The sequence below is a fragment of the Lontra canadensis genome, unplaced genomic scaffold (genome assembly GCF_010015895.1).
Source record: "Lontra canadensis isolate GAN:19392208 unplaced genomic scaffold, GSC_riverotter_1.0 scaffold14, whole genome shotgun sequence".
Taxonomy (NCBI): domain Eukaryota; kingdom Metazoa; phylum Chordata; class Mammalia; order Carnivora; family Mustelidae; genus Lontra; species Lontra canadensis.
This window is the reverse complement of record NW_022631008.1, coordinates 5,531,104-5,558,717: the sequence shown is the minus strand read 5'-3', so window position 1 is coordinate 5,558,717 and position 27,614 is coordinate 5,531,104. Positions and strand designations below refer to the sequence as shown.

Sequence of the window (27,614 nt, the reverse complement as noted above, 5' to 3'; positions counted from 1 at the left end):
CGGTGTTTCATCCATTAAAAATACTTTTTTAAAGTGACAAGTTTCTGATATTGCATACACTCAAAAAAGTCCAACCTGCATGAGATTCCTTTTTCCAGAATTATTAATCAAGCTTATAAATATTGCTGGCTAAGAGTATTTACGGTAATTAGCTATAAACCCATCAGTGGATACTGCTATTTAAAAAGTACCTTTCAGCAAAGCTAGACTTTAATACTTTTCACTGGCTAAAGCAGACTTTACTTATAACAGAAACACTTCCTTTTATGGATACTTTAAGTATTCTCTCACAACTAAAATAAATATATCTAAAAGACCAATTAACAATGAGTTGGCACTCCCAGGGTAGGTCAAAATGGCAAATTTCAACAATTCTTTAAAACAAGGATTTAAAAGAATGATGGAATCTCTAATTTTGCCACAGGTATTCATCAGACCTTTATTACCTTAAGTGGGGAGCTCTTGACACTGCACAGACACCTAAACAAGTCGCCACTTGATCTCACAAAGTTTTTTTTTTCTTTTTTTAAGATATGAAGTACTACCAAATAATTAGTGACAATAACATGCATACATTAGTGGAAATTTTTTTTTTCTATGGGTTCAAGTATCCCTATCTTCTACAGGAAAGATTTCTGAAGACTACAAATTAAATGAAAATGTAATCTTTTCCGAGATTCCAAAATAGTCCACCCATTGTTCGGCCTTGGGCTCAGTATCATTCCAAAACAACTTCTCTATAACGATACATTGACAAGTTAACTCTAAATGTGATCTGTATAAATTGTCTGTCTCCTCCTCGAGAAGACAATCTAACCAAAATCTTCACCACAGCCAGCAGCAGCTCCTTGAAATTTCAAACGTAACTGGAGGGTTTGTAATCAGGGCCAAATGTAGACCCAAACTCTGCGATTTCTATCGAGCAAACGTGCTTTTAACATTCTAAATCCTGGTTAGAACGCAGTTACTGGAAAGCAGTGTCCTTGTTCAAGAAAGGGAAGGAAAGGACTGAAACTGACCTGAGCACAGGTCCACAAGAACCTCAACCCTCTTTTAAACCAGGAGGCCAAATAGGGAAGGCTCCAAGTAATAGAGGCGGTGGGGAGATGGGGGAGGAAGGGCAGAGGAAACCGTACTCCTCGAAGGGTGAAAGCAAAAAAGAGAAGCAGACTCTGGAAAGCCGCCCCACAGGATACAGGGAGAGCTCCTCTCCTCTACCGAGGAGAGCAACCTTTACCAGGGAAGCGGTGCACCAGGCAAGCAAAGGCAGGAAGGGACAACCTCTGAGCCCCCACCGCGGAACATCGCAGCCAGCTAGAAGGGGTCGGCGAGAACGGTTCCACGGAACATCAACAAAGGCCCCTTCAGTCCTACGGCGAAACTCGAACAACAAAGGCCGGGAGACAGCGAGGACGGGGCCGGGGGCGGGACGGATGAAAGCAGGGGGAAGCAAAGGAATCAAACCAGTGGGGGCGGAGGCCCGTCGTAGTGGGAAACCAGAGGCGCAGAGGCGGGGGGCGCGGTAATCCCCAGTGCACAATAAGAGGAGGAGGAAAAAGAGGACCTGGCCTCCATTCCTCCTTTACCCTATCCCTGCGGCGGAGAGGACTCCGGTCCTTGGCCGTCTACATCTCCTTGGCCTCGGGGACCAAGCAGTCCCGAGTTGGGGGAAGGAAAGGGGAGGGGGATTTTCCGCCCTGACCACAACTCCCTTCCCCCAGTCGGGAGCTACCGACAACAACCGCCACAACGGCAGCCACACAAAGGCGCCTTCCTCATACTCCCCGCTCCCGCCTGGGCGGCGGCGCCAACGATGGCAAAGAAGGGACGAACACCGCTCAGCCCCCAGGCACTCGCTCGCCCTCTTCCCTCTCTAGCTGGGGAAAAGGGGGAGGGGACCCCCAGGCGCCCTCACCTGGCACAGATGCTGACAGTACTCCGTGGCCGCTTCCACGGCCGGCACGCGGCTCTCCCGCAGCTGTCGCTCCAGCTCCTGGAGCCGCTCGCCCAGGCGCTGCAGCTCCGCGACGCAGCCACCTCCGCCGCGACTCAACCTCTCCTGCTCGGCCTCTTCGTCCGCCATCTTCACACCCCGCTCCGTCGCGTACGCACCTGGGTCACGTGATAACACAATGCCACGTTCGGCGGGGTCACGTGCCGGGCGCGCTCGCACGCCGCCGAGCACGTACAAAGGGCCCGGTGGGGAGGATGGGGGAGCGGAGAGAGTGGCGCGAGGGAGCCCGAGGGAGGTGAAGGGAAGGGGAAAGGAAGAGGGCGGGGTTGGGGCGGTGCAGAAAACCGCGGTTTACTTACCCCGAGCGGGAAGTGGGCTGCAGCGGCCGAAAGGGGCGGGCCGCTGGAGGCCTGCTCTCGGTCACGTGGGCCCCGCGACTGGGGGTGGGGGGAAGCCTGGGGAGCGGCTCCCCTTTCGAGTGTCCCGATTCCGGCGTAGCTTTCCCCAATCCCCGAAGTCTTCTGCGGACATTTGCCCCAGTTCCCCAAGAAGATAGGTGAGAGAAAGCTCTGGGTCGGCTGGGGCAATGGCTACACATGCGGCTGGCCTGTAGGCAAGCCAAAACGGGAAAAGGGAGAAGGTAAAACCTACCCATGGACCGCAAGCGTGAGAGCCAAAGCGGTACTATGAGCTGTCAAAATTGTCTCTGACTTCTCACCAGGCGGGGGAGGAGGGATCTAGTTCCTGAGGTACCAGATATCTCACTGGGCTCTGCTCTTCAGCCCCAAGAACGCCTCTCCCGTGGAAACACAATCTCTAGGGGGTGGAGGCAACAAAGAAAAATAACAATTGGATCAGAGCAGGATGAGGTTCAAATCCTCAGTCTGGAAAACGGAGCGAACTCGTGAAAAACATAGCTTAAAAGATTTCGCTTTATGAAATTGTGGACGATGTAACCAGATGATTTTTAAACCACGAAAACATTTCTAAAATAAGTGATAGCCAACTAATCTGTTTCACTTTTATTGAAGACTTTTCTCCTACACACTACAGAAATCACCATCACTGAAAACACTCTATTTGAAAGTAGGTCAAGGAAAAAAAAAAAAAAAACAAGAACTCCATTAAAATGATAACGGAGGAGGGAAAATTGATGCTAAAATAAAAGAACAAGGTTACCGAGAATTATAAATTCAACAGCATTTTTTTTCCTGGTGCTGCAAATAGAGATGACATTCTCAACCGTATTTTATTTGGTTACCTGAAAGGAATGAATAGGTGACACTTGAACAAAACAGAAGAGGTACAACAAAAAGTCACGTCCTTAATCCTAATGCTCAGCATAATAAAATGAATATTTTGTTAGTAGTAGAAAATTAGACAAGATGCTTATCTTTCTTAAAACTACAAAAATTCAGAAACTATACTGATAAGGCACCTACCCAGTCTTTTCACCATCGTTCAAAGTGATATTTTTCTAGTACAAGAATTTAAAATAATTCCTATTGTGTGCAGCATCCTCTTTCAGAGATTTCTAGCAGCTACCGAAAATATTCTAGATAGTATGTTGTCCAGAATGAATGTTTTGTAATGCATCAGTGGTAGTGACATCTGTTAAGTACCAATGTATGAGTGGGCACAACTGAACCCCTTATGAAAAAAAGTATCAGCTAAAATACTAGTACTACATAGTGTATTGATACTACATATTAACAAGACAAGTTCTCCAAATATATACTTATGGAAGAGTCTAGGGAATGGGGATGTATTTTAAAGTATCACTGATAGCTGAAAAAGCAACAATTAAGGCACCTAACAGATTTTAATATTTGCAGCTCACTTTCCCAAGTGAAGTATTTTAGACATCCAAAACCAGGTTTCTCAATTTATGTTATTTTAGGATGACAGTGCAAATATAAAAAGTGAGAAATATGAAATTTAGCCAAATGTACCTGTAAATCCAAAGATAGATATCAAAAGGTTAGCACGGCATATTTTCACTTCAAGAAAAATGGCTTGCACCACACCTAATCTACAGAAAGAAAGAAAAACAGAGCAAAGAAAGGAAAATACATGAAAAGAGAAATATATCCAAATACGGATTTTAAAAAATAGCCTGAGAATGTAGGTCATTCCCTCCTCCCGCCCAGGATAGCCCTAAAACCAAGAGACTTGATTAGCAAATTGATTCTGAGCACTATAAAGGTTTTGCAAATGTCCCTCAGTGGGAATGACTAAGTCCTTCACTTTTATCTGTTATCTTTGAGCTCTACCTCCCCATTCCTCTGTTTTAGAGCCTAAAAAAATGGAAAGACTAGGAGTAATATCATCATTTACTGAGTATTTATGTACATACACTGCTTGGTTTGGGAACATCAAAGGTGAATAAACACTATTCCTGCCTTGGAGAAGCTTAGAGTTGTGATGAAGAGTCACCTGCAAAGGCATTATTTACAACATAATAAGTGTTCTATTATGAAAATGTATGCAGATTCAATTCAGAACGCAAGAGTCTGAGGTGCTGAGTAGAATGTCTACAGAATCTCAACAAAGTACAGGTTTTTAATGAAATGAGAGGGATTGGAAATACTCTCCCTTATGAGGTCAACATTGTCTTGGAGATAACCAGAAATCTCATTCTTATCCATAGAAAACATGTATCCACAAGTACGCCACTTGTTTCTACCTAAGTCCGTTTGTCCTTAAATACCAAACTGTCAGTTCATGAGAATCATTACACACACACACATACACAGACACACACACCCCTACTTACTGAGACGTTCCTGGGGAAATCGGAGGCCTGTTCCATGGAGAAATAAGAATAAACCCTGGGGCCAAGATAATCCGCCTCTCTGGGGAACTCAGTGTCAGCACAGCGAATGCCCATGCCCATTTTGGACACAGCGCAACTGTTATAATCATATGGACTTTCACTCCCAAGAGGGTCTATTTCACAGTAAATCTGAGAGACAGGAAGAGACCCCTATCCCACTCCGGCGATCAATAAAGCTGGGGAAAACTTTAAGGGACAGATACGTTTGCATCCAGGCCACCTGTGCCTGCCTGCTTTGCGAGTTGCCCTGCCTGCCCCGGCCTGCATCTCGCCAGTGCACATTTTTTCACTAGAATTCTTGAAATAGCAGGGCCCAGGGGCAGGAAGGGAGCTGGGTTGTGCCTGCTAACAGAGCCAGAGGGCCGTGCCAGGGATGCAGCGAGCGCGATGTTTGCAGAAAACGGATCGCTGAGGGGTGAGGCCCGGCAGGTCCTTGCAACCCCGGACGCAGAGAACCACCGTAGCCGGACCCCCACCCCAACACGCAGTGAGAGAGCGCAAGGCAGAGCACAAGGCAACGAGGTTTAAGAGACAGCGCGCTGCTCTCGAGCGGCTGTTTCTCCCTTCCCGTCTCTCTCTGTGGTCACCCGCGGCTGAGAAGGTCCAGAGGACTAGAGCCGGACTAAATCTCTCTCGGCTCCGCTAACCCTGTATGCGGGTCTCCAGTCGGCGGAGGCTACACTTGGCTCCCCGGACCGTGGCCCATCTCGCTCGCTAGCCCGGCAGCCGCGGGAGTGCTTGCGTCCTCGGTGGCTGGGCTGGCGCGCTAGCAACGAAGCACTGGCCCAGGCGGTTTTCCCACCTGCGCTGTGGATCAAGTCCACAGAGCGGTTCTGTCTCTTGGCCCAGGAGCAGCGGCCGCCGCGGACCTCCGGGCCTAGAAATGCTGGAGCTTCAACAGGGCGCGGCGGGGCGCTGGGCCTCCGGAAACCGACCGGGAAAGGATGCTCCTGTCTGTCCTGACGAGGCCGCGATGCGGGCACGGCTGCTTGGTCTCTGGCAGCTCAGCCTGCTCTCTTCCAAAGAGCTGGGCCGCCGGCCCCAGACAGGCCACCTCCTGGAACTCAGAAGGGAGGACTGGAGTGCGTCTGGGTTTCGGTCCAGTAGAAAGTATCCCCAGAGTCTGGGAACCACTGGCGTGCCCACAGACACAAAGAAGGAGTATGGGTTTAAGGCTCTGTTGGCATCGGTTAAAAACATACCACACTTTGACAAGGAAGACATTTTTCTTGAGAGGAACAGGGAGGGGAGTCAAGTAAGATGTTGAAAACACAAGACAGGTGCTATTGCACTTGCCGGAAATTATTCCAAAAGCACCAGGGCACAGCCCACATTTAGGAGGATTAATTTTAGTCCTTGAGTTTTCCCAGAAAGAAGATGGACAGGTAATTAAGTGAGGGGGGACATTTTTATTGCCTATTTGGATAATTTTTTTTCTTTTCACAGGAAGAAAAGCCACGTGTGAATGAGAAAGAGGAACAACACCTTAAGGAAATGCTTTTTTTTTTTTTTTTTTTTAAGATTTTGCTTATTTATTTGACAGAGAAATAGAGAGCACAAGTAGGCGGAGTGGCAGGGAGAGGGAGGGAGAAGCCGGCTCTCCATGGAGCATGGAGCCTCAGGTGGGGCTGGATCCCAGGACCCTGGGATCACCACCACAGTGGAAAACAGCCCTCCAACTGACTGAGCCATCCAGGTGTCCCAGGAAATACTTTGTAATACAGCCTCAATTATTCAAACTTATAAATCAACCAAGGTGAAAATAATCACTAAATAGAGCAAAATTTGGAAGCACGAAAGTAGTATGCCTCATTTCTGCAGAGAATCCTTGAGTTAGTTCACAATATCTCTCCAAAGAAGCAAAGAGAGAATTGTAGAAAGTGCCTTTCTTTTCTTATATTTCTGTTTTAATCACTGTATCTCATTGACCTCATTGGAAATCTAGCAGAGAGTATTACTTTTGTAGCACGAAGGATCAGAAAAGTTTTCCCTTCTTCCCTTCCAGTTTCTAGTGATTAAATCATTATAAGACAGATTAACAGGAGAAAACAAAGTTCAATAACTTGTATACAGACCCAGGAAAACTGTAAGCCAGGTATGGTTGTTATGCAGATCTAAGTCCTGGTCTCTTCTGTTGATAGGAGTTTCTAGAGATCAAATCCTCCGCTTCTTCCAGACACAGTGAAGGAGGGAGACACCCTTACAAATGGAGATTTCCCTTGTAAATGTAAATGTGTCTTACAAAAGAGTAACTTCTACTCAGTTCTCAGGGCTTAACTGTGTCTGCTGTTTCTTAAAAATAACCAGTTTAAGGGGTGCCTGGGTGGCTCAGTGGGTTGGGCCTCTGCCTTCAGCTGTGTTTGTGATCCCGGGGTCTTGGAATCAAGTCCAGAGTTGGGCTCTCTGCTCGGCGGGGGGCCTGCTTTCCCTCTCTCTGCCTGCCTCTCTGCCTACTTGTGAACTCTCTCTGTCAAATAAATGAATAGAATCTTAAAAAAAAAAAAACAAAAACAAACAAAAAAAAAAACCCAGTTTAAAATAATCCAGACTAAGAGACACATTTTTTGGGTAACAAATTCTGCTGCCCTTTAGTCCTGCCTTTGAAACCTTAAATAAGAAATTTCACAATCAAGAGGCTTGAGTTGCTCCATCTCACTGAAGCTGTCTCTTAATCCTGACAATTGTTCTGTTCAGTTAAGCACCCGGGTCTCCTTTCAGAAGGCAGTCTAGATGGGATCCCAAAGTTAGGCTGTATTGTGAAAACAATCAGATAATTAACAAGAACCATTTCTGTGGAAACAAAAGAAAAGCAAAAGTTGATGATTGGAGCACATAATAAATCAGTTTCTGAGCCCAGGGGACAGCCAGTCAAGATTTTTAGTTGTCAGGGCTGAAGCACCTTCAGATGGAGCGAGGGGAGGCAATGACAATCTGAGAGATTTTTGTGGTTTGCAGTTTGAATGCCTCAGATTATATCATCTGTGTACCAATAAGCTTCCTGAGAAGACCATATAACAACAAGTGTGAAAAAGATTGTCTAAATATGAGCTGTTGTGGCGATTTCTCTGAATTTTCTGAAAGATTGATTTATTTGAGGGATGCCTGGGTGGCTCAGATGGTTAAGCATTTGCCTTCAGCTCAGGTCATAATCCGGGAGTCTTGGCGATGGAGTCCTACATCAGGCTCTCTGCTCAGCGGGGAGCCTGCTTCTCCCTCTCTCTCTGCCTACTGCTCTGCCTACTTGTGCTCTCTCTCTCTTTCTCTATCAAATAAATAAAATCTTTTTGAATTTTATTAAATTTACTAAATTTAAATTTTAAGCTTTTAGATTTGAGAGAGAGAGAGAATATGGGGTCAGGGATGGGGAAGAGCTGTGGGAGAGGGAGAAAGTCAAGCTGACCCCGAGCCGATCATGGAGCCCAACTTCGGGCTGGATCTCATGACCCTGAGATCATGACCTGAGCTGAACTCAAGAGTCAGACACTTAAAGGACTGAGCCCCGCAAGCGCCCCAATTTCTCTGAAATTTTTATCAAGTGTCTAGCTTCAGTTTGCAGGGCTTCAAAGTGAAGGACAGTTTTATTTCTCAGTGATTGCCAAATCAAAAGATAGGAGAAAAATTGGAAAAGTTACTTTGGAGATTGTCACCAGATGAAGAAACTAGAAGAATTTAGGATCCATCCAATTTACAGGAAATACCAAGACCTCAAAGACAATTAACATGACTGGAGTTAACAGGATTAAAATCTGGTATCTATGCACTATAATTTCTACTGAGGCTTAATTCTTTCTTTCTACAATCAATATTTTATCTTATTTGAAAATGATTTAGATATTCAATAAATATCTCATCTTTTATTTTAACTTAGCAAAACTAAAGTTTCAAATTACCAGAGATCTGGGAAATTTTTCTAAGGACACATACTTTAAAATATAATAGCTGTTAAAAAGTTTATCTATAGGGCTCCTGGGTGGCTCAGTGGGTTAAGCCTCTGCCTTCGGCTCAGGTCATGATCTCAGGGTCCTGGAATCGAGTCCCACATTGGGCTCTCTGCTCAGCAGGGGGCTTGCTTCCTCCTCTCTCTCTGCCTGCCTCTCTGCCTACCTGTGATCTCTCTCTGTCAAATAAATAAATAAAATCTTAAAAAAAAAAAAAAGTTTATCTATAACTTACGTCTTATCCCAGTTACGTCTATCTAAATCATTTGTTCCCAACAACTGTTTAGAAGAATTTGTTTTTAAGCCAATTAACAAGCTCTCCTGCAAATTAATTTTAGCAACAAAAATATCCCATATCTATTAACATGTGTTTACATGCATAGATACACATAAACATACAGACAGACTCAAAGAAATCTTAAAGCTTTGTTTTAAAATATTAGCTATGAGGGATGTCTGGGTGGCTCAGCTGGTTAAATATCTGACTCTTGGTTTCAGCTCAGGTCATGATCTCAAGGTTGTGAGATCCAGCTTGCATTGGTGCCCAAGCTTAGCGTGGCATCTTCTTGAGATTCTCTTTCTCCCTCTCACTCTGCCCCTCCCCCTGCTCATGCTCTTTCTCTCTTTCTCTCTTAAATAAATAAATACATAAATACATAAATAAAATCTTTAAAAAAAAGTAAAATAAAACTTTAGCTATGAGATGGGCATAATAGTGCAAAACTTACTGGTTTATAAAAGAGAAGTTGGATCCAAGCTGTGTTTCTGGCAAATGGAATAAATTAAGTTTACCTCCTTAGATGGCTAAAGCTTTTTCTACTAATATTTGTGAAGAATCCATTTAAGATTTTTTATTAGCCTACTTTCTAAATACCTACCCCCTTTGTATTTCTTCTGATGAGAAACTTCTCCCTGAAGTTTGTATTTCAAAAAATGGCTCTTAGTTACCAGAGAAGATGGGAGTAGAAAATCTACATCATGGGCGCCTGGGTGACTCAGTGGTTTAAGCCTCTGCCTTTGGCTCAGGTCATGATCTCAGGGTCCTGGGATGGAGACCCTCCAGGGAGCCTGCTTCCTCCTCTTTCTCTGCCTGCCTCTCAGCTTAGTTGTGATCTCTCTTTCTGTCAAATAAATAAATAAAATCTTAAAAAAAAAAAAAAAGGAAGAAAGAAAGAAAATCTACATCACAAAGACACAGAGAAATTATCAGTTTTCCTTCAAGATGGTGAGAGAGGGAAACTGAAGAGATGCAAAGGAAAACAGCTGCTTTTTTTTTTTTTTCCTTTGCTCCTTTTCCTGCTTCTATTCTTGCTAGAACCTGCACCTCTGCCTTAATGTATGTCCTCCTTATAAAGGTCAAGGAGTTAATGATTTTTTTTTTTTGAGACTTCCAGCATAATAGATAACATCTAAAAAGAGTCACCAGGCAAGGTTATCAAGTACATTTTCCAAGACCACTGACTACAGACACCCTGACACCAAGACCCCTGGCTATAGGGTGTAAGTAACTTATGGAGTACTGCTGAACCCTTGTCCTTGTTTGACCAGTTCCTGAATGCCCGAGAAGATACGTACACCAGATGACCATCCTCAGTAAAAACACCAGACCCCAAGCTTAAACAAGATTCATTCTCTTTTTCCTTTCTGAGTCTCCCAGCCTCTCCATCTATATCTGCTCTTTCTTTGTATATCATCAGTAAACTCTAGTCTCACTTCCTACTGGCTCAAATTCTATTTCTATCCTGCATATAGCCAAGGACCCCTCTGGCTGGTCCTTCCGGACCCCTCCTGGGTCCTCGGACCTGGCAAGGCCTCACAGTAGGAGCTTTAGGGTATATTTGCCTCTTAGCAGAGGTTTAAATTAATCCTACCTTGTTTTGTTTTGGTTAATTAAGCTCTTTGCCAAATGTGGAGGTTGAACTAAATGACCCCAAGGTCAGGAGTTACACACTCTACCAACAAGCCAGGCTCCCCTATGGTAGTTACTATTTAAATGTTTTCCTTTCCCTAAGGGCATGACGTTTGTGCTTCCAATGTCCTGATCTTTTACAATACCTATAAATATTTTGAGATGAGTAGGGAGTTTGGAGATTGGTGAGAATAGTAAGCTTTGAATTGCTTCTAGAGCCACATTTCTGGCTTCGTAGAGATTTGCATGATAAAGACAGTTGTTTCAAATTCCTTAAAGAACTGGATTGCAGCCTGAATATCAAGGGGCTGACCTACCCATCCTATTAAATTATCTTCAATTTGTTTCTTTATATCAGGAAGACTTCCATTACAAATAAAATGGGAATTTTTAAAAACGTCTTTGTTTTAGAACTTCAGGGCTTAATGTTTTATGTCTTTAAAAAGTCTGTATACAGTATTTAACAAAGGCCTTTGGATGCTCTTCTTTCCAAGCCATAACTCAACCTTAGACCAATTCACTTTAGGGAGAAAGTCTCTGATATTGTTTCTATCAAGCCCCTATCAGCTTCCAGCTGAGCTATTTCCTGGTCATTTGGAGGAGGGCCTGGAAGAGATTCTGGTCATCTGTTTCCTTTGGGGGTGAGGGGAGGATGTTCCCCCAGGGGGCCATCTGGCTTGTCTGATAACTATAGTATAATCTTGGGAGGGAAGAACACCCCTTAACAGCCAATCTAGGTCTCTCTAAGTGGGCTTGTGAATGACCACTAGTCTTTCCAACTCCCTTCTAAATTTGGTGGGGTCTTCTGAAAGGGCTTTATAATTTAGAAGACCTGTGCTGTCCAGGGGATATGAATTTTTTGCAGTGGAGGTCCAGGATACATCCACAAAGAACATTGTATAGGAAGGCTTGAAGTTGGCACCGTGTGATTACAGAGCCCTGGAAAGTAGGAGGAATTGTAAGAAACAGCAGAGTGAGCTCTACCCTAGTCTAAGGTGCTTCTGCTAAATTCACTTCCTGACTTTTAATGTTTACATGAGTAACCTGTATACCCAGGGGGTGGAAATCAGATGAGAGTGCCGTCTATAAATCTTGTAGAAAAAGGTAAGTCAAAGCAGGCAGCTGCAGGGGTGGGGGGGGGGCGGGGTGCCTGGGTGGCTCAATTGGTTAAGCATCTGCCTTCGGCTCAGGTCATGATCTCAAGGTCCTTGGATCAGGGTCTTAGGATGGAGCCCCATTAGTAGCAGTGGCGTTGGGCTCCCTGCTCAAGTTCTCTCTCTCAAATACATAAATAAGTAAAATCTTTTTAAAAAAGATTTTATTTGTTCATTTGACAGACAGAGATCACAAGTAGGCAGAGAGAGAGAGAGAGAGATGGGGAAGCAGGCCCCACCCTGAGCAGAGAGCCTGATGCAGGGCTCGATCCTGAGATCATGACCTTAGTTGAAGGCAGAGGCTTAACCCACTTCAGCCACCCAGGCACCCCTAAGTAAATAAAATCTTAAAAACAAATAAACAAAAACAGGAAGCTGGGTATTTAAAGGATTTTCGGGGCAATTGGAGAAGTTTGGGTGTGTAAGGGACTTTGCTGAGATAATGAGGCTGGATTGTGAAATGGGGGTTAAGCCAGGGGGCCAGAGATATAAAAGATCTTCTGGAGGGTCTGGGACAAGGAGGTGGGGATAAAGGAGTGTATGAGAGACTGGAGAAGGGAAATTTACATTAGATGAGGACTCTACTTTTTGTACTATGCTTAATTTCTATTCTTCCAACTTATTAAGGGAGTTGGTCCCTAAGGCTAGCCATCATCATTTGTATTTACTTTTCAATTTAGTCTTTCCAATAAGACAATTGTTTAGGATAAAAGCTCTTTGAAAAAAAAAAATTAGATACAGAAATTTGTCCAGTGCAAAGGATCCATCATCTAACCATTGATGAGTAGGAACTTATTTTAATCTTAATAATGACTCAAACCAACAAGGTTTTTTATGCCTTAACCACAGACACAAGAGGTGTCCCCAAGGGAGAACACACAAGATGCAGCACCCACAAAATTAAAAAAGCTCACTCCCAGCAGTAGCCTCAGAAGTCAGACTTCACAGGCACAGGTGGTAAGAATGGTGTAGAGCTGTGTATCCAGTTTCCCACGAGAATGTGAGATGCCTCTGGTCACAGACCCGCTAATCTGTGACACTGGGCAGGCGCTATTGGAATGGGCCTTTTCCAGCACTCTCAAAACAACAGAGGTTGAAACAACAAAGGTCCCTTATGAAACCGGACCCCTTATAACAAACTCTCCTGAGAACTGGCACTGTTGGACAAACAGAACGCGGTTGCCAGTTGCAAGCCCAGGCTGTTACCTATGCTTCTGACCCACTGGCTATAAATCAGAGGTTCCCATTTCTCCTTCTCTTTTTGGATCCTCAGCCTACTGGAATGTCTGTTAAATGTACACCAGTATGTGCATACTGCCAGCTTTTTGTCAGAGGTCCCAGAATCTCTCAGCTGCTGATCACCTAAAACAATCAGTGACTGGCTGGTGAAGGTCCCACCCCACTTGCTAAAACTCTATGGGTGGAAAAGCTTTCCCTTCTTACCATCCAGGTTCCTTGGCTGGCCTCATCATTAAATTGATATAAAACAGATAAACAGGAGAAAAATGAAGTTTAATAACATGTATATGGAGGGGTTCAGGACAGGCCCCTCACCGAATATGCCGCTTTGGCCTGTGGGTCATTTTGAGCTGAAAGCACCTGAGAAGTTGTGGGCTCAAGTGAAACTTTTGTTCCTCCCTTAGCCACACAGAAGAATCTAAACTAGGGGCCTTTCAGACTAAAAATTGTTAGCAGGTGTAAATTTTATCTGAGTGACCTATCTGTATGGCAAGACAAACATCTAATTACCAAGCATCTGCTCTTCTGAGCACCCTGAGAAGTTCATTCCTCTTCTCTGAAATCCCAGACCCCCTACTCCCTCTACTTAGTTCTGAATGACATATATGCCTCATTTTACCTGACTGTCTTTGGAATTTCCTTGTCTATGTGAATTCCCTCCATGGACACCTATTAAATTTGATTTTCTCCCATGAATCTGTCTTATGCCAATTTGGATCTTAGTCCAGTTAGAAGGACATTTGAGGGGATAATGTGGGGCGACCCGATTGGGTGGAGCCTTGTGGCACAGGTGGTGAAAGACTGTACCAAGGCAGAACTAATGATTTGGAAGGTTTTTTGTTTTGTTTTAATTTTTAAAAGATTTTATGTATTTGTCAGAGAGAGAGAAAGAGAGAGAGCGCGCGAGAGCATAAGCAGGGGGAGTGGCAGGCAGAATGAGAGGGAGAAGCGGGCTCCCTGCTGAGCAGGGCTCATCCCAGGACTCTGGCATCATGACCTGAGCCAAAGGCAGACTCTTAACCCACTGAGCCGCCCAGGTGCCACAGGAGGTGGAAGTGTTGAATACACTACAGAAGAGCAGCCAGCAGGACAGCAAAGGAGAGACTGTCTGCCAGGAGGCAGTGGTGAGAGGCTGTAGTGAAGGGGGGAAGGTGAGGAGGTATGGAACATATGGGATTTTTCTTTTTTGGTTCCTGTGCTGGGTTGTAAGTTGCCCATTGGTCAGCTAGGGGCTATGGCTATTTCAAGGTGGGTTGGCTAATGAACCTGTTTGCATTCAGCCCCATGGTTGCTATGGGCCCTTTTATCTCCATCGGGTTTCCATTGTTCAACCCTGTTGCCTAAAAGTGGCCTCTACAGAGAAGAATTCTTGCTTCCTCATATAGACTTCCTGTATACATGGAAGAGACCCTGGAAAACTGAGTAACCCCCAAATGGCCAAAGCCATCAAAGCCCCTTAAATAGGGGCACCTGGGTGGCTCAGTGGGTTAACCTCTGCCTTCGGCTCAGGTCATGATCCTAGGGTCCTGGGATAGAGTCCCGCATCAGGCTCTCTGCTCAGCGGGGAGCCTGCTTCCCCCTCTCTCTCTGCCTGCCTCTCTGCCTACTTGTGATCTCTGTCTGTCAAATAAATAAATAAATAAATAAAATCTTAAAAAAAAAAAAAAGCCCCTTAAATATCATCTTCAGCTAAAGACAAAAGAAGTTGTTGGGGGCGGCAGTTAAGGGAGATTACAGGGAAAAGCACACCAAACCAGGGTATGGTTGTAATGCAGATTTCAGTCTTGTTTTCTCTATTGATAAGTTTCTAGAGACTGAGTCATTCCCCTCTTCTTGGCACAGAGAGGGAGACACCCTTAGAAACAGAGATTTCCCTCATCAATATAAATGTCTTTTAAAAAGAGTAACTTCTCAGGTTTCAGAACTTGACCTGTGTCTGCTGTTTCTTAATCAGTTTATAATAATAACCAGTTTAAAATAATCCTTATACTGACTCTCTCTCTCTCTTTTTTTTTTTATGATTTTATTTATTTATTTGACAGAGAGAGAAAGAGAGAGCATGAGAGGGAGCACAAGCAGGGAGAGTAGAAGGAGAAGCAGGCTTCCAGTGGAGCAGGGAGCCCAACATAGCCTTGATCACAGTACTCTGTGGTCTTAATGACTGAGCCATCCAGTGCCCACTCATGCTGACTCTTAACTCTAGGGAACAAATAGGGTTGCTGGAGGGGAGGTGGGTAGAGGGATGGGGTAACTGGGTGATGGGCATTAAAGAGGACACGAGATGTGATGAGCACTGGGTGTTATACGCAACTGAAGAATTATTGAACTCAACATCTGAAACTAATGATGTACTACTGCATGTTGGCTAATTGAATTTAAATTAAAATAAACCTCATGCTAAAGAGACACATTTTAGTTAGGGTGGTAAATTCTGCTCCCTTTAGGCATCTGGATTTTTTTAATGCTTTCTTTTATTGAAATAAAATAGATGTACAATGTTATATTACTTTTATGTATGTAAAATATCGATTAAACTATTGTATACATTATGCAATGCTCATCCCAATAAGTATGGTCACCATGTGTCACCGTACAATGCGATCACAATTTTATAGACTGTATTTCTTCCTTATGCTGAATTTTTCGTCACCATGACTTATTTATTTTATAACTAGAAGCTTGTATCTCCTAATGGCCTTCAGCTATTTCACCCATAATCATCTGGTTTTTTTAAAATAGGCCTGCCAAAGTGGGATGAACCTGGAAATGCACAGGTCTCTTCCCGTTTTAGGGCATCAACTTTAAAAAGGTTTGCTTTAAGAAGTTTTGTTGAGGGGTGCCTGGGTGGCTCAGTGGGTTAAAGCCTCTGCCTTCAGCTCAGGTCATGATCCCAGGGTCCTGGGATCAAGCCGGCATTGGGCTCTCTGCTCAGCAGGGAGCCTGCTTCCCGCCCCCCCCATCTCTACCTGCCTCTGCCTGCTTGTGATCTCTCTCTCTGTCAAATAAATAAATAAAATCTTTAAAAAAAAAAGTTTTGTTTATGTCTGTGATTCTTACATATTCTTCAATAAAACAATAACAATCATTCAACTAATATCACTGGAGTATATAGTATTCTATTCATGTACTGGGTAGCATCAGTCCCACTAAGCACTTACCCTCTCTCATATCTTTACAAAAGTGTTCTCTTTCTATTTCTTTCCCCACATCCCCATCCTCTTGAGCTCCTGTGTTGAAGCCTTCCTTGGTCTGCTTGTGTGGAGGGAAGTCTAGGTGTAACGTCGTCATTAGAGTACATTTGACTCATTTGTTCTGCCTTCCCTTATCTACCCTTTCCATACAGAAATAACAGCTCTTCAAATACCCATACCTTTGATTTGCTACTTACTATATTTGGTTTGGAATCTGTCACTTTGCCTTTTATTACAGTTAATCTATAGATGAGCCTTGCTCGGGAGCCCATAAGCCTTTTGAGGGTAGAGATCTTGTTTTGTATTAAGCCTCAGTTCTCTAAAACCCTTTGGCACGTTGCAAGATAATAATAAGTAGTCAGTAAATGCCCATTGAAACCAATTCAATTCAGTTTATATTTTACAGTCCCATGGATATGGATTTATACTTATCTTTATTATTTAAAATGTCCTAGACTCTGCAGGGGGAACATATGCCCTCCAAACTTTAGAAGCTTATTTACAACTGTCTTTCAAATATTTGGGGGATCTGTACTTGAACAATAAAATTGTCTATAATCAAAAGTTGTAACTAAAGTACAATAGAAAGAAGAGAATATATATGCTCAGTTGTTACACGGTAACAGAGGAACTGCAAATACGTGGGCTCTAGTTTTCTCTTTCACCACCTTAATCTGTGCTTCAGGTCTAATTTAGTTTTGTCTTAGGTCTTGGATTTTGTCACAATATTGATTTTTTTTTCATCGTCTTCTTGAGAGATTCTAAATTTCCAACCCAGTGATTTTCTTAACATGACTGGTTCTTTTCTCAATTTCTTCACCATGAGTTCACCAACTGCTTAATATGGGCCCTTACTACTTTCCTAGAAATCTAAAGAGAAAATAAATGTGAGGAGACTACTTCTGGGTCCAGGTAGGACTTATTCTTCAGGATCTGAACTCTCTTAGAGAAAAGCTTTCAAATTTTAGTACGGTAAAGATCAACTAATGGACAAGTTAACTTAAATGCAGTTTCCCAGACCACACTTCTAGAAAGACTGATTCAGTAGACTAGGGTTGGGCCTGGAAACCTGCATTTCTAATTAATACTTCAGGGGACTTCAGATCATACGGTTCTAGACCTATGGTTGTCTACTTCTGCCTCTCCTTCCTTCCCTCCAACTCATGGCCCTTGCATCATTTTTTCTTTCTTTCTTTCTTTCTTTCTTTCTTTCTTTCTTTCTTTTTTTTTTTAAGTAAACTGGTGCATATATCTACCTATCTGAGCAAGCAAATATCCATGGGAAAAATTCCCCCCAACAAGGAATTATTGGATCAAAGGCAATGTGTGCTTTTAATTCAGTCATATTGCCAAATTGCCCTTCCAAAATGTTGGACCAACTTATAGTCCCATCAACAGAGTAGAAGAGAGCCAGTTTTCTCTAAATTCTTAGTAGAACTGTTTTGTCAAACTTAAAACTATTCCATAATTTAAAAATAGTACTCCATTTTAATTTCTTAAATTTGGGGTGAAATTGAGTATCTCTTGACTTGATCATTGCTCCTATTGATTTCTGAAGGATATAGTCAATTAAAATCAGATAGGATTTTAAGCAATTGTTAGCTCTGCATAACATTAATATGGAATTCCATAAATATACTGTGCTTGAAATTGTTTAAGTTAGATTTAAAGTATACTCTTAGGGGAATACTTTACTCTTAAGTTGATAGAGGAATATTAAGATGGATCTAATGTTTCTTTCTTATTTGATATTTCTGCCCATTGAATAGCTTTCTGGCATATTATTCCTCTTTTGAATTAGAGACAAAGGTAAATGGGTTGATTTCTAGAGAGAATTACTTATTCTATGCATGAAATATAATGTGAAACAAGGAGGCAACTTCCTTTCCTCTTTGCTTCAGGATGCTCAAATCTTGCTGTCCCTTCTATTCTACTGAAACATTTCCTTCTTTGAAGCTCTGCCCTATTTTAACTGTAGAAAGTAACAGAACCTTTATAAGCACTCAACTGTCTGCAGCTTTGGTGCATCATTTAGAAAGCAAGAATCATTTCTGGCTGAGTACTGACTGGCACAACACAGCAGGGGAACAAAGCTGAAAGGAGAAACCACTAGAAATTTGTTTTCTTTTTGCTCGAGTTTCCTGTCAAATGCATAAAACCAGGACTTAAAAATGAACCAGATGTGGTTCAAATGAACTTTCAAGATTAAAGTCAAAACACAAGTTTTTAACTTCCAAATGATCAGTCTGTATTGCTCCTCACAGGATTATTAGAAACTGCTCTATACTTTTTCTTTGAGGTTATAAAGCTATACACTCTAAAAACTAGTTTTATGACAAACTCAATCTTTTGGAATATTTTGCATCTTTCATATACTTACATTATTTATACGGGAAGCAAAAGACTATTTTTAAAAGGGTAACTGATTACCATCACTTCCCTGTATAAGTTTTTGTTTTTGTTTTTGCACTGCGAATTTTCACAGTTATTCCAAATGTTTTCCCTTTAAAGCACAGTAAATGTAACCCCCTTCGTTCTGTTGAAGATGACTGAAGATTATCACACGTACCTTGAGTGTGTAATGTAGGATGCCCAGAAACTTGCAATGAAGACTGTCCTGAATTGAACCGCAAGCTCCTTCCTTCCACCTCTGATCTCATAAAGCCCTTATTTATACAATTATTTTAGAGAAAATAACTCTTTTGTGACACATTTGCCAGTAGTTTTTTTCCCATAAAACTTAAAAGGATTTTAATTTCCAAATCTTTTTTTGAGAACGCAGAATCAATGTAAAGCAAACCAGAACATCCAATTAATAACAAGAAACCATGTAATTTTGTTGCCTACACTTACCCATTTATTACAGGCTAGCAAGGTTTCAAATGATGGAGCTTCTGCTGGTCTTTCAGTTCGTTCAGTCTCTTGATGTCAGGCGTTACCGTGACGGCAGGAGTGATGTTGGGGGCCCAGGCAACACTGGCTACTATTTTCATGCAGCAACCACAGCGCCAGAGCCCCACAGCTGGTCTCTTCACTTTGGATTTGCCACTGAAGGAGAAATTGTACTTGGCATGCTGGCTTATTTCAATTTTCCTAGCCATTTTCTGGAAGGACACACCATAATGTGTCTTCTATCTGCTGACAATTCTCACCTTGGTGTGTTTAGCTATGTTGCCACAAAGTAGGACCAAGACCGGGAAGAGCCACATTTGCACCATTAAGTATCTAGTTTGGAGATGTATCTTCTAGGTCCTTAAGATCTGAAATTGCATCTTAGTTGCTCAAGATACGAGTTACTAATTGTTTTCTTAGTTCTTGCCTCCAGTGATATAATGTAATTTCATTATATTAGATCTTTGATCTCATTAGAAACTCTTCAGAGACTACTAAATGGTTTTTTAAGTTCCTGCTATCAATCTTTTTTTTTCTTTTTCAAGATTATATAATATTTGCCTTCATCTTCTTTGACTCTTCTACTGTCAACCTTTTCATTATATCTCTCCCTTGGCAGCCTCATCCATGTTCATGGCTTTAAATTTTATTTTGTGAAGATGACTCCCCAAACCAATACCTCCCATCTGAACTTGTCCCTGAGTTTTAGCTTCACACATCCTCCTGCCTGTAGGGCAGCCCCACCCAGATATTTGGCTGGCAATTCAATTCGCAAATGAACTCATCAAATTCCCCTCCCACCCTTGTTCTCCCCCAAGCTCTGGCTTTCCTCTTTTTGTTTGGGGCATTACTATCCCTCCAAGCTTTAGGTTCCAAAGCTTGAGTTCAGCTTTGACTTTTCCCTTCCTTTTCCCTGTTGCCATAAGCTGTTCAGATGTGCCAAAGAAATCACTATATCCTTTCTCTTCTCCATGTCTTTCCCAGTGGCTCTCCTTAATCTCTCCTAGGGTAAATTTTCTTAATTTGTCTCTTTACCATCTGCCTCTTCATTTATTTTGCACTAAGGATTTCCAGCTAGAGCTGTCCTTCTGATTTTGAGAGAAGACAATCTAAAAGAGTTGAACCCCAAATGTGGAGTGAGCTAAGTGTGGGGGATTGGTTAAGCCACTTTATCTCTTATACCTTCTTCCCTTATTTATATTGTGGATGTTAATAATTCCCCCAACCTGTAGTTGGTGCAACTGAATGGAAATACGCACATAAAATTTTCATCCCTGGCACATAGTTAACACTCAATAAATGTTAACGGTTATTATCATATCACTTTGCTGCTCCAAACTGTCAATGGTGCCATGTCAACCAAACAGTGCAGCTCTGACCTACCTTTCTAGCTTGGAATCCCACTTATTGACCTTTTAAAACTCTCTTTAGTCCCATCTGCTGAACTGTGTTCTGTACGCATATTGCTTATTTAAGATGTCTCTTACTTTCTAATTTGTCTTTTAGCATTTATTTCATTTCCCCTATCTTGGTCAACATTCTCTTAGTTACAGATGACCTTCACTCTTCACAGTAAGTTAAGTAAAAAGGAAGGAAATTATTAACTCACATGTGTGGGCTAGCCAGGAACCGGAAAGTGCTCAGGAACCATGGAAGTCACTCTTTCAATCATTCTCTATTTGGGGTTGCTGGGGACTTCATTTTCTGCCCCTGAACTTTCACTTTTTCAAGTTCTCTTTATACCCAGGAGCAACACATCTCTCCATTAAGGCCTTGTTATTTCCATCCACTTGCTTCCACACACAGATCGAAGGGTCCTACTTCTCAATTCCAAATTCTGGGGAAAAGAATCAGGTTAGCACTCATTCTAAGCCAGGCAGTCAGTCACAGCAGCAGGACAGGTCATCTCAGACAAACCTGGCTTCCAGGGCCCACCTATGTGGGCTGGGCTCTTCTCAGAGAAAGTCCCTTCAGGGTCAGATGCTCCAAAGATATTTAATGTATAAAAAAATCAGGTCATTAGAGCACAAGTAGAGTTTCTCATTTTTGTATTTTCTCATCATCGCATAGACCCTTTCAAAAAATTGTTATGGAAAGAGCTGAAAACTTCTATTGTAAGGTTCCTAGAAACCATGCTGATATTAAAAGTGAAATTAAACTGATAATTTACTTAATCTGCAGTGAACAATACAGGTTTGATTGAAAGTTACAAGAGTTCACAATGCAATGGAAAATTTTGCCACAAAATGAGGGAAATACTTGAACATGTCTAAACCAGGGAGCTTTGAAGAAATGCAAGAAGTCATCTCTACTCATCTTTGGTAAAATTCCATTTTGGGTAAAGTTTTGGGTACTTTGGAGCCCATTAGAAGAAAGATGCTGATAGACTAGAAAGTATCCATACCGAGTCCATGAGGGTGATAAGAACATAGAGTTTGCATCTGTTTCTTAGGTCTGCTGAAATAGAGTCATACTTTAATAGCACAAGCTGCATGGCCTAAAATGACAGAAATTTATTGTCTTATAGTTCGGGAGGCTAGAGTTCCAAAATTAAGATGCTGGCAGCACTGTGTTTACTCTGAACCCTGTGGGAGAGAATCCTTCTTTGCCTCTTCCTAGCTTCTGGTGGTGGTGGCTGTAAGTTGTTGACATTGCTTGGATGGCAACCCTGATCTCTACCTCTACGATCACATGGCATCTCCCCCAAGTGTCTCTGTGGTGGTTCGTTTATGTATCTATGTGTCGCAAGGCATTTCTCTCTCTCTCTCTTTTTTTTTTTTTCAGGATACCAGTCCTACTGGAGTAGGGCCCACCCTAATGACTTCATCTTAATTCGATTACATCCACATAAACCTTATTTCCAAGTAAGGTCACAGTCACAGTAACAGAGGTCAGGACTTTGACCTAACTTTCTGGAGGACGCAATCCAACCTGTAACAGAGTATGACCTATAAAGACCATAAAAGTTGAAATATATCTTAGTCCAAAAATGAGTCTTGGAGGATGTGATAAATTACAATAAACATTGGGATACTGTGATGGTCAGAATGATGCCTTCTCACCTACGGATGTCCATGCCCTAAGCCCCAGAACCTGTGAACAGATCAGGTTATGTATCCAAGGAGGATTATGGTTGCAGATGGAATTACACCTGCCAATCTGACTTTCAGATAGGTGATTATTCTAGGGGACCTGATGTCATCACAAGTGTCCTTTAAGTGTGCAAGAATGAGGCAAAAGAGGTCAGAATGATTTGATGTGAGAAGAGCTTGACCAGCCATATCTGGCTTTGAAGATAAAAGGGGGCCACCAGCTAAGGAGTACAGTGGCTTCTCAAAACTAGAAAAGGCCTGAAAAGGGTTTCTGTCCTAGAGCCTCCAGAAGGGATGCAGACCTGTCCAAACCTTGATTTTAGCACAGTAAGACCCATTTAGGACTTCTGACCTCCAGAGCTAGAAGATAACAAATTAGCATTGTTTTAAGTCACCAAGTTTGTGGTAACTTTATTATAGCAGGCATAGGAAACTAATACAAGTGCTAGTGTCATGAAAGGAAGATAGTATTTAAACTGGTCAATTTTAATATAATGATGAACAACAACTTGAAACTTTAAAATAGGCATACTTAGGGTAGATGTTAGTAATTTGGCTCAGATAGTGATTTATCAAAATCAATTGCTAATGTGTTATTGCTGGAAGTAGTTAAAAGATACCTTGTTAAATAGCGTTTTAAACATGTAGAGAATGTTCCCACATTTGTTCAGGAGCATATACTTAGAGGAAAAGTAAGACTTTCAGTCATATTATTTGTGTTTTGTTTTCCCTTTACCAGAATAAAAATACTATAATGATTTATATACTCGTTAGAGTGTGTTGAATTCAATTAACATAGCTTGGATCCAGAATTTCAATTTCACTGGCAGTATCAGAAACTTCACCTGTAACCAGCTCCCTCTGGGGAAGATTGCCTTCCCATGTAATCTGATTTCCATAGCTACATGGAATGAGAACCTGGCCCTTTGAAAACAAGGTATTGATCTGTTAAGAATCTACCTTATTCTTATTCATAAAAGCTGTTTTCAGTTGCAAGCATTTAAGTTTCTGAAAATCACCCTGTTCTAAAGGAATACTAACTAAAGCTTGAAGGGATGATTGTTACTCTAATTTTGCTTCTAACATTTTATGGGTTACTACATAGCGAAATTGTATTATATTCTGCAAAAATAATATTAACCATAGAGAAGTCAAAAAGTTTCTGGCTCTGATTTTTCTCCAAACTGCAAATTTCAAATGGTCCTTATTACCTTTTGGTTTGTTGGTCCTTTTCAACAAAACACGTCTGATTCTAATTTCTAAATCAAAAGGCGGAAGGCTAGCTCTCTGACAGCTTTTATGGAGAGGTCAGAAGGACTATGGAATGATTTGTGAGCCCAGAGATTTTATGGTTATTTTACAAAATTTCCAGTATCTCGCAGGGGTTTATAGTTAATTGTTTTTTTTAACACAGGTTTTTTTTTTCTTTTTTTAAGATTTTATTTATTAGAGAGAGAGAGAGAGAGACAGTGAGAGAGACACAAGCAGGGGGAATGGGAGAGGGAGAAGCAGGCTCCACACCAAGCAGGGAGCCCAATGCAGGTCTTGATCCCAAGACTCTGGGATCATGACCTGAGCTGAAGGCAGACACTTAGCAACTGAGCCACCCAGGCGCCCTATAGTTAATTGTTAAATTTAATTCTGTCCAAAGTGTTTTCTTGCTTCCTTTCCTTTCCTTCTTTCTACTATTGAAACATTCCCTGGCAAGTTTCCTTTATAACTTTTGTGTGTGCGTACACGTGTACTGCCATTCCAAATAACACTGAGTTCAAGTTCCTGAAGATAATGTGTAAAAATCATTGCAACAAGTTTCTTTAAATTAAGAAAGAGTGCTTATACACTGTTGCTGCTCTGCCATGTTAATATAAGTGAGAAATTATTCATTGGTAAACACTCAACCATGAAATTCTTCCTGGCAGGTGGGAGAATCCTGCAGGTGGGTTCTAGAACCCAAAGAAGTGCTGACTGAACTATGATGAGTATGATAAAGGACTAGGTACCCGTATGAAGGAGGATTATACTATACACAGGAAGCAGGAATTCCCAGGTACTCTGCAAACATGGAAACTGATGTATGAAAAGTTTGAGGTCCTGGTGTAACAACACTTGATTTCTATTATCTCCGTATTTTCTGTATCTGGAGTTGTCCGGTTTTCTTAACCAGGACCTCTAAGTGCTAGTTAGATTCTTTAGATATGTGTACCCATCCACAGCCATGTTTTCAAATTCCCTTAATTTTAACTCTGTATTTCCCTTTCTACTCTCAATATCAATTACTCTCATATTCTAATTTAGGTGCTACAATTTCTTTAAAAATTTGATCTTTAAGCTCTTCTTTTCTTCTCTTTTCTCCTTCCTTCCTTCCTTTCTTCCTTCCTTCCATCCTCCCTCCCTCCCTTCTTTTCTTTCTTTCTTTCTTGTAGGCTCCACACCCAACATGGGGCTTGAACTCACAACTCTGAGATCAAGAGTCACATGCTGTAAAAGTGAGCCAGCCAAGTGCCCTGGCCCTTTAAGTTTTTAGTTTCCTCATTTTAGTGTTTTGACTTGGGGGCAGGTGGTATAATCAAATAACCCAAAACAATTCATGGTTTCATAATGCCTTTTCCTAAGAGAGGAGTTTGGTTTTGCCTTCCTGGAAAGCAAACACTCTATTTCCAACTCTTTTTTTAGGTGAATGTTTTCTATACAAAAATTGCAGAAAATCGAAGTAGCCTTAAAATATCCTGTTGTGCTGTATTACCAGAGGCAGAGCAAATATGAAAGAAAAAGTTTCCAAGTTTTCACATTCGAGGTATGTGAAATAAGTAATTTTTTCCCAAATTATATTTCCTTAAATTTTTGTCAATTATTACTGAGAATTGCATTATTTTCTCAGTAAAACAAACCAGGACCTTTTAAAAGGCTTTCAAAAGAGACAATAATAGCGAGGATGAATTCAAACTCAATTTACTAAGTGCTATGTTAGGTCCTTGGGGTTTTTGATTGATGATAAACCTATGTATATTACTTGTGAAATGTCTATTGATTTCAGCCATATGGTAAAAATCATTGCTTAGTGGAAAAACAATAGCTGTGCAATGATTAAATGAAAAACAATATAATATTTATTTTTAAAAAAGATTAATAGGAATATAACGAATGTAATAAGTTCCTCTTATAACATAGTTGACTAGTGGTAATAAGAATGTAGAAAATATTGGGAGAAGAATGTAATGTTAAGCACTTTTTAATAAAAAGCCTTTATAACATATATCTTCAGCAGCTTAATTTACTTTCCTACAGCTCTTTATATACAGATAATTTTCGCCCATACAAGCCTTTGCATTATTTACAATTAGCTCACAGTTCATGGTGATAGAGATTTTAGCAAGAAAATATTAACTTCCTCTCCCAGATCTCCCCCGAGATCAATAACTTGCAAATACATTCCTTGTCAGGGATGCAGCACAGTCCCCATTTTTTCACGCCCAGATAACAGCTCCTTACACAACTATACTCTTACTTGATTAGGGGCAAAATGTCACCTTTGCTGAAAGCAACCCACTGCTTTCACAGCAATCAAAGATCAAAATTCCACTTTATAGATAGAAATTGCACATGGACTTTCACAGGAAAAAGGTTGTTGATGATGTTAAGTTGTTGCCTGAGTTAAGACTTGTGGAAAAATGAAGGAATCCAGGATAAACTTAATTTTATGATTCATTTAAAAATAATGTTTGAATTTATTATAAAATCCTGATCCCAGAAGTATAATTTTATTTTATTTATTTATTTGCTTGAAAGAGAGAGAGACAGAGAGAGCACAAGCAGGGGAAGAGGCAGAGGAAGAAGAAGCAAACTCCTTGCTGAACCGGGAGCCCAAACTGGGGCTTGATCCCAGGACCTGGAGATCATGACCTGAGCTGAAGGCAGATGATTAACCATCTGAGCCACCCAGGTGCCCCCAGAAGTATCATTTTAATAAGTTCTTCAATACTTATTGCAGTACCATTGGCATTGAACCAATTGCCATAATCTACAACTAGGTGATGTTTCAAAATATGAATGGATACGGTCTCCTTCTATTATTATTTTTTTTAATTCCCTAAGTCTTCCCCAATAACACACTACTGGATGGTAGGCCATCATTGCCCCAGGACAAGTGAACCAGAATGCTGAGGCAGGAACTTCCTTTTTTTGCTTGCTTGCTTGCTTTTTAAGTTCAAATTTCCAGGACCAAGGATAAAGCAGAAAGACTGGAAGGAATACTTGATAAATGAGTTCCACTCTGCCCCAGCCTCCCCTTGTTCCTACCTGAGAGCAATGGAAACAGGACAACAAAACGAAACCAAACTCCCATATGAACCTCATCCTGCACTGGAGAGGAAGACAACACTGGAAAGTAAACAGTAGTCAGATGTTAGTGACATGTCTGAAAAGAGGTCTGCACCTCTTCAAACATCACTCTGGGTTAAGAGAGGGATGTTAATAGGCTCTCCAGATAAATTTGGGTATCCAACAGTGGGTGTGTCTGGTGTCCTGCCTTCTTCCAGGTGGCCCTATGAGTCAGATGAGATGCTTTGGATGGCAGAAACAATAAAGAAGCTTTCAGGAAGAAGTCCAATTAATAGCATACAACTTGCTCTCTCCGCTGCTTCCTCTCTCTTTTTAAAAACTGTACACTGTGGGTATGTAATTAATGGACTAGAGCTATTTATAAAGAATATCAATGAATCAGTCAAATGTTTATTGAATGTCATATCTGACCACCTTCAAAAATTTTTGAGAAAATTATGATGCAGTCCACATAACACATGTTTTAAGAGCCAAGGAAAGTTTCATGAAGGAGATAGGTCTTGGGTGGGAAGTGAAGACATTGGTTTTCAGTAAAAATATAACAAAGTCCAAACACAAAAGGCAGTCAAGGAAGGAATAGGTCTTCAAAAGAATAATATTTTAGGGATTCCTGGGTGGCTCAGTGGGTTAGGCAACTGTCTTGACTCAGGTCATGATCCCAATGTCCGGGGATTGAGTCCCACATTGGGCTCCCTGCTCAGTGGGGAGCCTGCTTCTCCCACTGTCTGCTGCTCCCCCTGCTTGTGCTCTGTCTCTTTCTCTGGCAAATAAATAAGTACATAAATAAAATCTTAAAAAAAAAAAAAACAAAACCCAAGTAGTCTTTTATTCCTGGAATCCCCTGTAGGTTAAACCCAATTTAACTGTACAGAAACTGAAAAGAATTGTAAGTGAACAGTAAATGACAATTCATGTTTCCCTTCAACATGTCCAATCCAGTAATGCGCAAAGGAGGGCCTTTGTGGAGGCTCAGTTGTGGACACAGATATTCAAGGAGACTAGTTCAGCAGGAAAAAGGGCTAGGGGAAAATTACTGCTCCCTGTTTTATTTCTGTGGCTAGTCTTCAGGTG

At 41.6% G+C, this 27,614-nt stretch overlaps 1 protein-coding gene and 1 pseudogene across 1 annotated transcript in view; both read right to left on the bottom strand.

Moving 5' to 3' along the window:
- The window catches only part of ZNF292 (zinc finger protein 292), a 91,270-nt gene extending 89,086 nt beyond the window's left edge, over positions 1 to 2,184 (bottom strand). Inside the window, exon 1 of the mRNA XM_032858070.1 lies at positions 1,916 to 2,184. Coding sequence (XP_032713961.1) covers positions 1,916 to 2,083 — 168 coding nt within the window. The 5' untranslated portion in view covers positions 2,084 to 2,184. The remainder of the gene's footprint in view (positions 1 to 1,915) is intronic.
- A 16,904-nt stretch (positions 2,185 to 19,088) lies between these two features.
- LOC116868024 lies at positions 19,089 to 19,430 on the bottom strand (annotated as a pseudogene).
- Positions 19,431 to 27,614: the final 8,184 nt, after the last annotated feature.